Source organism: Urtica dioica, chromosome 9, assembly GCF_054948205.1.
Source record: "Urtica dioica subsp. dioica isolate 48M chromosome 9, U.dioica_male_clone48M_v1_H2, whole genome shotgun sequence".
NCBI classification, from domain to species: Eukaryota; Viridiplantae; Streptophyta; class Magnoliopsida; order Rosales; family Urticaceae; genus Urtica; species Urtica dioica.
In genome coordinates, this window is record NC_142764.1 from 14,462,603 (window position 1) to 14,474,414 (window position 11,812).

Consider the following 11,812-nt stretch of genomic DNA (forward strand, 5'->3'; position numbering starts at 1 on the left):
TTAAGACACAGCTCACAACACTAAACCTATTAGTTTTTCAAATGCAGATTTTTCAGTTAGTGGAGAATTTAGTTGAGCAATCTTAAACCCCACTACCGTTTATATTTTGTATGCGACTTGCGAGTGCGTTCGTTCCTTTCACACTCGCAATCGCAACACAAAACAAACTTCGGAACTCATAGGAATCAAGCTTGTATTAATATGAAAGTGGAGAAACCACATTTTCCATTCTCATCACACACACTAAAAGCCATTCACCATGAAACTCACGAAAAGTATCATCTTCGTTTCGCTGCTGTTTCCTTTCCTTGAACTCTGTTCAGGCACTACTGGGAGGTGTAATTCAGATGAGAGGGAGGCACTTCTTGCCGTCAAAAAGTCTCTCACCGACCCTTCTGGGAGACTCTCTTCATGGGCCGGAGAAGAGTGTTGCAGCTGGGAAGGAATCGGGTGCGACAATCGGAGCGGACACGTGTCAAAGGTCGATCTCAGAAACCCATTCAGGCGTGCCAACGATGGCGACGAGTTTACCGACCAGACCGTGGCTTATAAAAAGTCTTGCCTCGGCGGTTCATTGAGCCCTTCTCTGCTCTCGCTGAAGGAGTTGAGCTACCTCGACCTGAGCATGAACAATTTCGATGGAAACTCGATTCCCGATTTCCTCGGCGGGCTCGCGAGTTTGAGGTATCTCAACCTTTCGTTTTCGTCCTTCTCTGGAGTGGTTCCGATCAGTCTTGGGAAGTTAGCGAGGTTGCAGATTCTTGATTTGTTTGCAGATTCATATCTCGGCATTTCCAGCGGAGAACTGAGAGCCGAGAGTCTGGATTGGCTCTCGGGTCTCTCTTCTTCGCTGACACACCTCAACTTGGGGCATGTGAAACTCCAGAAGGTCGGAGAGGCATGGCTCGAGAAAGTCAATTTGCTTCCTTCGTTATTGGAGTTGAATCTCAACTGGTGTGAGCTCCAAGGCTTGCCGAGTTCAGTTCCCGCCATAAAATTCACTTCGCTCAGAGTCCTTGATTTGTCCGAGAACTCGTTCAATTCAGAAATTCCTCTATGGCTGTTCAGCCTCACCAAACTTCGGGTTCTCCACCTGACTTGGAACTTTTTCCATGGTCTGATTCCCAAGGAAATCACAAACTTGAAGCTTCTGGAAGACCTCGACTTATCTTCCAATTTGTCTTTGGAAGGTCCGATCCCGGGGGTTTTGGGAAGCCTGGCTATGCTGAAGCGGCTAGATCTCTCCGGGAACGTTTTCACCGGAGGGATTGACAAATTTTTGGATGGCATCTCCGGGGACTCAACAAGCAAACTCGAGTCCTTGATTCTGTTCTCCAATTCCCTTTCCGGTTCGTTGCCCGAGTCGTTGGGAAGGCTCAAAAGTTTGCAACGCCTTAGTCTCTCCGGAAATTCCTTTTCAGGTTCGCTTCCATCGTCTATCGGTAATCTATCATCTCTGAAAGTTCTAGATGTGTCTTATAACAGCATGAACGGGACGATTCCCAAGAGTTTTGGTCAGCTCTCTGAGCTAGTTGACGCAAACTTGGTAATGAATTCGTGGGAGGGTTCGCTCACGGAATCCCAGCTGACGAATCTCAAGAGCTTACAGACTCTTAGACTCACAACGGAGCCGACAAGGTCGCTCGTTCTCGACGTTGCAGACAAGTGGGTTCCGCCTTTCAGGCTCGATGAAATCCAGTTCGAGAACATCAAGCTCGGTCCTTCTTTTCCGATGTGGCTTCAAGTCCAGACTAAACTCACCTCCACGACTCTGAAGAACGTCGGCATCTCCGGCCGCATCCCGGAGAATTGGATTCCCTCTCTATCGTCTCGGATTCGACGTCTCGACCTCTCAAAGAACCAGATTAAAGGGAAGCTTCCGAGCAGACTGACGTTTCCGAAATTGTCGAGCATTGACCTGAGCTCTAATCGCTTCAACGGCGCTTTCCCACTCTGGACCACCAACGCGACCGAGCTGTTTCTCGAGGATAATTCGCTTTCCGGGCCCGTCCCTGAAGATCTCGATCGACTCATGCCCAGATTGCAGAAGCTGTACTTGGCTCGGAACCGTCTGAACGGAAAAATACCGTCGTCCTTGTGCAATCTCGAGAGTGTAAACATTCTTTCCCTGAGAGGCAACAAACTCTCTGGGTCAATCCCTTCCTGTTGGAAGAACAAGTACACCCTTTGGGGCTTTGACTTCTCAGACAACAATCTATCGGGCGCTATTCCAAGCGCGATGAGCTCGCTCCGCACACTCGCCGTCTTGATGTTGAGCAACAACAATCTCAGCGGAGAAATTCCTTCTTCGCTGCAGAGCTGCTCCGGTCTGACCACCCTCGATCTGGGCAAAAACAATCTCACGGGAAGCATACCACGGTGGATCAACGGAGGATCGCTAGCCTCACTCTTCAGGCTGAAACTCGACTCCGACGAGTTCTCGGGCCACATTCCCTCGGAGCTGTGCAGTCTCTCGAATCTCCACTCGCTCGATCTCTCCGGAAACCATCTCTCGGGAGCCATCCCCGAGTGCTTGAACAATCTCTCGGCGTTGGTGTCGACCAGAAGCAGCACGAGGTTTCTAGGGCAGCTCTACGTCGTGCTGCGAGGAAGAGAGCCCGAGTACAGCGACATGGTCGCGGAGGCCGAGAGCATCGACCTTTCAGGGAACAACTTGGCGGGAAAAATCCCGGAGCAAATCGCGGCTCTGTCCGGTCTGTCCAGGCTCGACTTGTCGAGGAACCAAATCGGCGGAGAGATTCCGAGCAAGATCGGGAATATGAGCCTGGAAACGCTCGACTTGTCGCATAACAAACTGTCCGGATCGATCCCCGCGAGCTTGTCTGGCATGGCTCTCTTGAAGCACTTGAACTTATCGTACAACAGTCTTCGAGGAAAAATCCCTGCTCTGCCACGCTTCAACGATGCTTCGATTTTCGAGGGGAATCCGCTGCTTTGCGGAGCTCCTCTTGCAACCAAATGCAAGACCCTGTAAGGCTTCCAGATTCAGCATAAATGGTAACTAAATAAGACCGATGATGTCATCACTTAGCAGTACAAATGTCAAACTTTGTTCCTAAGCTTACCATGCAATGTAATATGAATGGAAGGTTTAATTTTTTTTTTTTTTTTTTGGTGTACTGGTTTATTCGTAATATTAACTGCAACTGCTTTATTCAGACGCTAGATAAGAATCTGAAGGCCAAAATTAAATGGATTTCAAAACAGAGATACGAGATTGATTGTAGTATAAGATTCCAATCTGAACGTTAGAACTGGTAATGGCACCTAACCAAGAAACAAATCTCTCCATCTTTTAACAAAGAAAAAAAAGAGAATCACAATAACTTGTTTGTGTGGACAGTTTGTGAGACTCTTCAGAAACAAAGGGGCGGCTTTCGAGCTCGGAGTTAACCTCTCATCACCGTCGACAGAGAATAAGCTGTTTACTTTGTGTGGACGGTGTGTGCTCGACTTGCGTGACCTGAAACAATAAAGACAACTTTCAGAGCTCAGTTTCTCACTCTGTCGATGACAAAATTGGTTGACATTTGTTAGCTTCGTCGTTGGATTGGTTTGTTGATGCTTCAAAGATGATTACTCTGTGAGCTGGAAATTGAAAATGCCGATGGAAGCAAGAGAGGAAATACAAATAAAATTGTTGAAATGTGTTAGTCTGCCGGTTTCTTTGAACATTTCCTGGTAAATTTGGTTGGCGGGTAATATTAATTTGGAGTTAACCAACTTTCGTATAGGACTAAGACATAATCCGAAAATGTTGTCACGTTAAATAGAGTGTTTTGGGGGTAGAGGCCATTCACAAAATCTACACTATTTTGACTCAAAATATTCAATCATAATAATTATAAAAAAAAAATTTAAAAAAAAAAGATTTGTACGCTAAAATCCATTACTATGTACATGAATAAGGTATAGAGATAATGGGTCCGTTTGGCATAGCTTTGTTTTTTTTAAAAATGCTTTTAATTTAAGTTTTTTTTTTTTTTTTTTAAACTGACAGGTGTTTGATAAACTGTTTATAAAACAGTTGTTGCTAGTAACAAAAGCTGATTTATCGTTTGGTAAAATAAATATATTATGGTCAAAAGACTAAAATAGATATGTTCTTAAAAATTAAATAATAATTATTAATATGTTTATTTATATGCATATATATGAATTATAATTACAAACTAGAAAAATATGGACAACAAAAATTTATTTTATTTTTAATATAAAGTTTTTTAATTATTGAAAAAAATTTAAACTACAAATTTATCGTTTCTACTAAACTTGCAGCAATCTCATCTCTTAACTTCTCCATACTACTCGAAGAAGTCTGACAATCTTCATCGTGATCTTCAGTTGTGTCGTTTTCATCCCCCTTGCCATCGCCCTCCGTCTCGCCGAATATTTTAAAATCCATCTCTTGTCTTGCATGCATTCGAATATAGTTATGCAGTGTCATAGTTGCGATAACTATTTTTACTTTATTTTTGAATGGATAACTCGGCATGACATTCAGGATTCTCCATCTTTTTTTCCATACTCCAAAGCTCCGCTCGATGACACTTCTTAGAGAAGAATGCGTGCGATTGAAGATTTCTTTGCTTGTAGTAGGTTGAGTTCTTCTAACACGAAAAATGCTCAAGATAGTATATTTGACCTTTATACGGACCAAGATATCCAGGCAAATTAGGATAACCAGCGTCAACCAGATAATACTTTCCTGTGACATATCAAGTTGAAGTCATACAAGACAAAGCTACAAAAAAATTAAAGTCATACCTTCTGAAGGTTTTGGAAAGTTAATCTCAGTATCACGAAGAGCGGCAGAGAATACCCTTGAATCATGCGCGCTACCTTCCCAACCAGCATACACAAAAGTGAATTTCATATTGAAATCACATACAGACATAACATTTTGAGTAGCAATCTTCTTTCTACCGATAAACGGTACTTGATCTGCTTGAGGTAATGAAGCTGGAACGTGAACACCATCTATAGCACCAATGCAATCCTTTAAAAAAACAAATTTATCAATTAATTTATACAAAGTATTGATGAAAATAAATAAATAAAAAATATGATTATAATATCTTAAAATGTGGCATATATCTTGGATCGTTTGCTATTTCTTTGGGAGTACTCTTAAATTCTGGATCAGCAGGTTTTATGACATCGACTCCCATGAGACATAATATATCCAACGTCTCCGAAAAATATCGACTTATCGTCTCACCAGAATGTGGAAACATCTCTTGCACTAACCGGTTTCCTAGATCATGTCCTAAAATCAGTAGAGTCATTCCTAAAATCTCCAAAGCAGTCATATGTCTTGAACCTTTGAATCCGTAACTTGTTTCCAAGTTATTGCACAAACTTATGAAAACCTCTTTTTCCATTCTGAACATTCTTTGGCACCGAATTCTGTTTCCCCTCAACAGCTCTTGAAGGAAAATATACCCCGTTTTTTTTAATCCATACAAGGAACTTTATGTATGTATGTATCATAATAAATTTGCATCAAATGAGCAGTTTTCCATATAAGAACAATTCGTTCGTTATTTTCTTTTTTGGCAATTATTTCGAACTCATCATCTGATGTGATATCCATTTGTTCCTGAAAACAAATATATAATATCGTAAGACTAAGTAACATTCGATGGAATCATTATTAGTACTAAACACGTAACTTAATGTGTAAAAAAAAATAAGCAACCAAGGAATAAACGAGACTAGCGTTCTAGTACTGTTTGATTATTATAGTAAAACAAAATAAACAACAAATGCAAAACAATGAATGTAGTTCTCATATAGGAACGCTTATTAAATACAATGGATTAAAAATTCAAAATCTCGAGACATTTGGATCTCCTCCTAGAATAGAGCCATAAACTGGATTATACTCGTAAGTGAGCCAATATTTTTTAGTATGTGGATCTGTCATCATTGCAAACATCTTTCTCTTCTCGCGACTCTGAAATAGTCCGGTCACAAAAAGCCACATTGGATGTCCGACATCAATACCAGGCAGTGACAAAACAACTTCCATTAGTTCAGCGATACTAGAACCAGGCAAGTCTTTACGTACTACGTATATGGTGTCGCTTCGCTCTTTCGTCGCCTTCACAAGACGTTCGATTTGAGAAGATAATTTAGCCGTTCCACTAACTTTGCTCCTTCCACCAGTCTTTTTGAACTTTGGAAAATTATTGAGGTCTAGGGGATTTTTGTTGTTGCTATTCACATTCTTTTGAGTATTTGGCTGAGATACAGGATCCTCTGATTCATCACTTCTTTCTTCTGAGATGTCAGCACTAGGAAATGTCTCAGTACCATCGTAATGACAAGGGTTAGTTGTAGATGAAAATGCATATACTCCAGTTGCAACTATATCCTTGAACATCGTATCTAGTTTATCTTCGAAATTAGGAGAAATGTCTTCTTTGTGAAATTTCCCGAATTTTTTATTCTCCTACAAAAAAAAATGGTTATCTTAGTTATAATTTAAATTTTAAGTTTGTAAATTTATTTGATTTTCAATTCAAACCTTTATTTTACTACGCCACGACTCTTCACTTGCGTCAACGGTATTATTGTTACCATTCCATCCAAGGCTAGTTTCTTTTCCGATTAATTGCTTCCAAAGTTTCCATTCACCTTTCAATAACTCCAGCTTATTTTTCAACTGAGCTTTATCGTATCCTCTTTGTGTTTTCTCGGAAATATTTTACACCATATTCTCCCATCCTATTTTGGTGAAGCTTGTTCCCGGTCGATTTCCAGCTTCAATCTCCGCAATACATACGTCGCATAAAATTTCAACCGCATCATTATACCAGACTGCTTTTGTTCGAGGACGTGGTTCTTGATTTTCAGGCATCTACAAGTATACATTTAATTTATATAAATTTTTACTATAATAATAAAATAATATTTAAAAATGAATTATTTTTACTATATAACATATAAATATAGTAAATATTTAATTAAGAGAGTTTCAATTTTTATAATATTTTATTTAAAAAAAAAAAGCGTTGAGAAAACTATCAAAAGCTCAATAAAAATCAATACGTATTTGAAAATAAGTTTCATTTAAATGTTTTATCAAAAGTTGTCCATACCTATTCTGATAATTATAAGGATATACATTTATTTTGCTTGAATTGTGAAATTTGTTGTAACTAGCCAAGTTTGTCATTTTTATTGGGGGAATAGCCCAAGTTTCATTTTATTAAGCAAATAGCTCATATTTTCGGCTCAGACCATAACGGCCTTGGTAAATTCGCGAATAGGTTAATTTAATTAACCTACTGGAGTGAGTTAGGTTAATTAATTAACTTATTGCTTGAATATTAGTTTAGGTTTTGATTTTTTGTGAGTAAAGTTAATTTACTAAATGATTGAATTCGGAATTAGGTTAATTAATTGAATGCTTTGAATATCAATTGACTTAAGTTATGATTTTTGTAAATTTTTTGTGAATTTCAAATCCTTCACGAATCAGTTAATTAATTAACCTAACTCACTCCAGTAGGTTAATTAAATTAACCGATTCGCGAATTTACAAAGTGCCTCTCCTCAATCCCCTCCATCGCCGCCGATTTCCTCTCCGCCGCCGATTCCTCTCCCCCACCGATTTTCGAGTCAATCTGAGCCGTCAATTCTCCGAGAATCGCCGCCGCCGGAGCTCGACGGAATCGACGCCGTCTATGGCGGATCTTGATGGCGTCTATGGCGGATCTCGCCGGCGACGTTAGGGATCAGCAACGAGGATGGACGACGATTGGTGACGACGCGGCGGCGTGAAATGGATCGGCGGCGATCAACGGCGTGAAGTGGATCGGTGTCGTGAAATGGACGAAGATGAGAACGAGTTTAGGTTTAGGTTTTGGGAAAATTGAGTTTTGCTCTTATATATGAGGGTAATTCAGGTAGTGAAATATTAATTGAGCTATTCACTTAATTTATTCAAACTTAGGCTATTATTCTAATATTGATGGGTTGATTGGGCTAGTATTCTCACTCTCCCAATAAAAAAAAATAAGGATATACCCTTTGCTTCATTCAGTGGGTCTGTGACTCGGTGGACTTATCATCATCGACATTTTTTAGAGAGAGAGAGAGAGAGAGAGCGATTCTAAGCCCTAGCGAGTGAGCGATCTAAGCCCTAGCGAGCGAGCAATTCTTAGAGAGCGATTCTTTGGTGGTTCTTAAATTTTAAAAATGGTTTTTGAAGATTACTCAATTAATTATCAATAGTTTAAGCATAACAATCTGTTTTGGTGGTTCTTTTATTTATAGCGTTGAAAAGAGTTCATCGCTTGTGATTTTCTCTACCTCTCCTACGAGTTTTCATTGATAGCTTGAATTTTAAAAATGGTTTTTGAAGATTACTCAATTGATTATCAATAGTTTAAGCATAACAATCTGTTTTGGTGGTTCTTTTATTTATAGCGATGAAATCTTTTCAACGATGAAGAGAAGAAAATATGATGCTCTACAAAGATGAACGACCTGCTGACAAAATTGTTCACGAGCAACGTGGATCTGAAGAACGCGGCGTAGAAAGAGGAGGCGGTGGTGGACTTGGAGCTAGAGGGCGGCGCCGGGGCTCACGGCGGGGCGCTTTCAGACCCACCGCACGTCAACACGGAGAGGCTGACAGGGAGCGACGCCTTGTCTCTAGTAGGTAGTGAGCACATCGTGATTTCCGCCGCAACGGCGATAACATCAATTTCCGTCGCCGCCGACTTAACTCTGTCCTCGCTCTACATCATGCTCGTCCATTCTCTCGCTCTCTTTCCCAAGGTCTCTCTCTCTCTCTCTCATTTGATTGGAGAGAAAGGGAAAGAGGACATAGAGAAAAAATAAAAAAATAGAAACAAGAAAAAAAAAATAGAGGGAAATAAAGAAAAAGGAAAAAAAATGTAAAAAAAAAAATTAAATTTAAGGGTAAAATAGACATTGCACACTAGACATACTACTAAAAGTGTCCAAAAACATAGTTTGGTTTATTTTTTTCCAAAATATTAAAGCCACTGCTACTTGAGACCATTTCCCAACACGTAAACCGAAAATATTGTCATGTTAAATAAAGTGTTATAATTGAGGCTAGAGGGCGTTCACAAAACCTACACTGTTTTGACCCAAAATATTCAATCGTAATAATTTTAAAAAAATGACTTTGACTTAAGCTTGATGATCAATTCAATTAACATCCAATTGCTCGTTTCCCTGAAGGAAGAGTAACCAACTCCCAAGTACCATTGTCATCTAAGGCATTCATTTCCTCTGTCATTGCTTTCTGCCAATCTGGATGATCTAATGCCTCTTGAATAGTTATAGGAATGGTGATAAAGTCGAGGGATGAAACAAAGGCATATGAAGATGATGACAAAAGATTATATGAGATAGAGGAAGCGAAGGGTGGCCGAAATGACAATGTTCTTCAAGGGCAGATGTGACGCTCGGGCAAGCAATGGATTTGGATGTGTCGAGGATGTAGAGACCTCCATATTTGTGTTCTTTACCAATAGTCTATTTCGTCATGAGATCCTGAAAAATACAAGAGTCGGGAAAAAATGAGATTGAGCAATTTAATGTTTTTTTGAGTGGGCTAACAGACAAGAGGTTAAAAGATAAGTCAGGTAAATGCAAGACATGGGATAATCACAAAGAAGGAGTATGTGTGATAGTGCCAGAACCAATAACATTGGAAGGAGATCCATTGGCTAAAGTAACCGTAGAACCAGGAGCATGATGTGTAAGGGTAGATAAGAGTTTTGAATTACCCGTCATATGATCTGTGGCACCAGAATCAATGACCCATTTGGAGGATGAGGAAAGAAGACACGCATTCGGATTACCTGATTCAGTAATGGCAGTGACAGATGGTTTTGAAGTCTTTAGTGATTCCTAGTACTCGAAAAATTTGGCATACTCATCAGCAGGGATACGAACTGAGGTGTCAGAAGAGGATGCAACATGAGCCGACTGGTTCTTCTAACTTTTGTACTGAAGTTTTATGCACTCTTGTATGGTGTGACCCGGTTTCTTGCAATAGTTACAAGTGATTGCGGAAATATCTTTAGGACGAGATTCAGGATTTCTTGGGCCTCTAGGTTTATAGGTAGCAGGATGACTTGAGCCATATGTGTTTCGCGATAGTAGGGCTCTGCTGACAGGATTAGACGGGGTTCCCTCCGTGCGAAGGACGCGATTGAACAACTCTTGGAGAGAGGAAATGTCGGAGCCAGAGATGATCTGGGACCCAATGTCAAAGGTCGAAGGCAGTCCCGCAAAAAAACTCATAATGGTCATTTGCTCTCGTTGTTGTTGTTGAACTTTCACATCGGCGCTGAAAGGTAAAAGTATGTTGAGCTCTTCATATGTTTTCTTGAACTCCATGAACTAGGTGGTGAGTGATTGGTCCTACTTCTCAGCCCTATAAAAGGCCTTGCACACATTGAACATGCGAGATGGATTTCCTTTTCTAGAGTACAGGAAGTCCAAGTAATCCATTCATTCTTTGACAAACTCACAGTAGTTGACTAGACCAATTACCTCATCACCGATTGAGTTTCGGATTTGCAGAAAAAGACAAGCGTCCTCACGAAGCCATGTTTGTCGCATATCGTCACTCGAAGTAGTGTCAGTCAAGTGATTATCCTTGTCGATGCTTCGGAGGAACAAGCGAATGGTCCTGCTCCAATCGAGGTAATTCGAGCCATTTAGCTTGTGGTCCGTAATCTTCGAGAGTACCGGCACCACCTCCGATACAGCGATGGCTTTTGGTTCAGCCATTTTTTTTTTAGCAAAGTAGTAATAGAGAGCTTTTTTTTAAAATTCAGTAACAATACAAACACGTCAAAGAGCACGAAAATTTAAGAGAATACACAGAGAATATATGAAACTTCAAAGAGATTGGAAGCAAGGCAAACACATATCAAACTTCTGACCAACGATGCTCGGACCAGACTGAAATGGACGGGCAGAGGATGACGAAGGAGTTGGAGGCAAAGAACCGAAAAATGGAGAGCGGAAGGTGGCGCGTGGCCTGCACGCGCGGCGAAAGGCGTCGGCGCGTGGCTGGAGGTATGGGTCGGGAAGCGACACAGACTTGGTCAAAAATTTGTTTTCGATGTTTCTGGATGGGTGGTGAGACTTAAATGCTTGAGAACAATGAGTTTTGAAGTGGATTTTGGAACCCTAGAAATTTGGTAAAAGGAATTTCGAATTTATGGAAAAAGAGGCAAATTTCTGAAGGTTTTGAACCCTAAAAAGGGGTGGCTAATTTCGGATTTCTATTTGCTCTGATACCATGTTATCAGAAAAGTTTTGGAGAAGAAAAGTTAAGATTTCTCATTTACGATTATGGGTATTTATACACATATATAGTAACATAATTGTTTACAAAATATTCTATAATTATGTCTAATAACTACGTAATGATCTCCTAATAACTATGTAATATTCTATCATAATTATTACATAATAATATTATGTAATAATAATATTATCAAATGTTTAAGTTACCGAAATGTCAGATACCTCTACAGCAAGTACTTATTTTTTTGACAATTCTCAATTCAATACTTATTATCTTTTGCTTCCCATTTGCTCTCTAGGTTCATCTTTCTCCACCCTAAAAAATATCAAAAGTCCTATATTATTAATTCATAATAATATATCCAATGTACCTCTAGAATATTCATTACAATATTATCAACATGTCAGATATAAATATAATTGCCTACGGTAGCTACTTTTGGTTGATTCCCAAATTTTTTCCTCTTCCCGATCGCCT

At 39.9% G+C, this 11,812-nt stretch overlaps 1 protein-coding gene and 1 pseudogene across 1 annotated transcript; one reads left to right on the top strand and one right to left on the bottom strand.

Moving 5' to 3' along the window:
• Positions 1–152: 152 nt before the first annotated feature.
• LOC149385162 (disease resistance family protein / LRR family protein) lies at positions 153–3,130 on the top strand. Its single transcript, XM_089627523.1, has one exon. It carries the CDS (start codon positions 260–262, stop codon positions 2,993–2,995), a length of 2,736 nt encoding a protein of 911 aa, XP_089483649.1. The 5' UTR covers positions 153–259; the 3' UTR covers positions 2,996–3,130.
• A 6,402-nt stretch (positions 3,131–9,532) lies between these two features.
• On the bottom strand, positions 9,533–10,809 carry LOC149385163 (uncharacterized; annotated as a pseudogene).
• Positions 10,810–11,812: the final 1,003 nt, after the last annotated feature.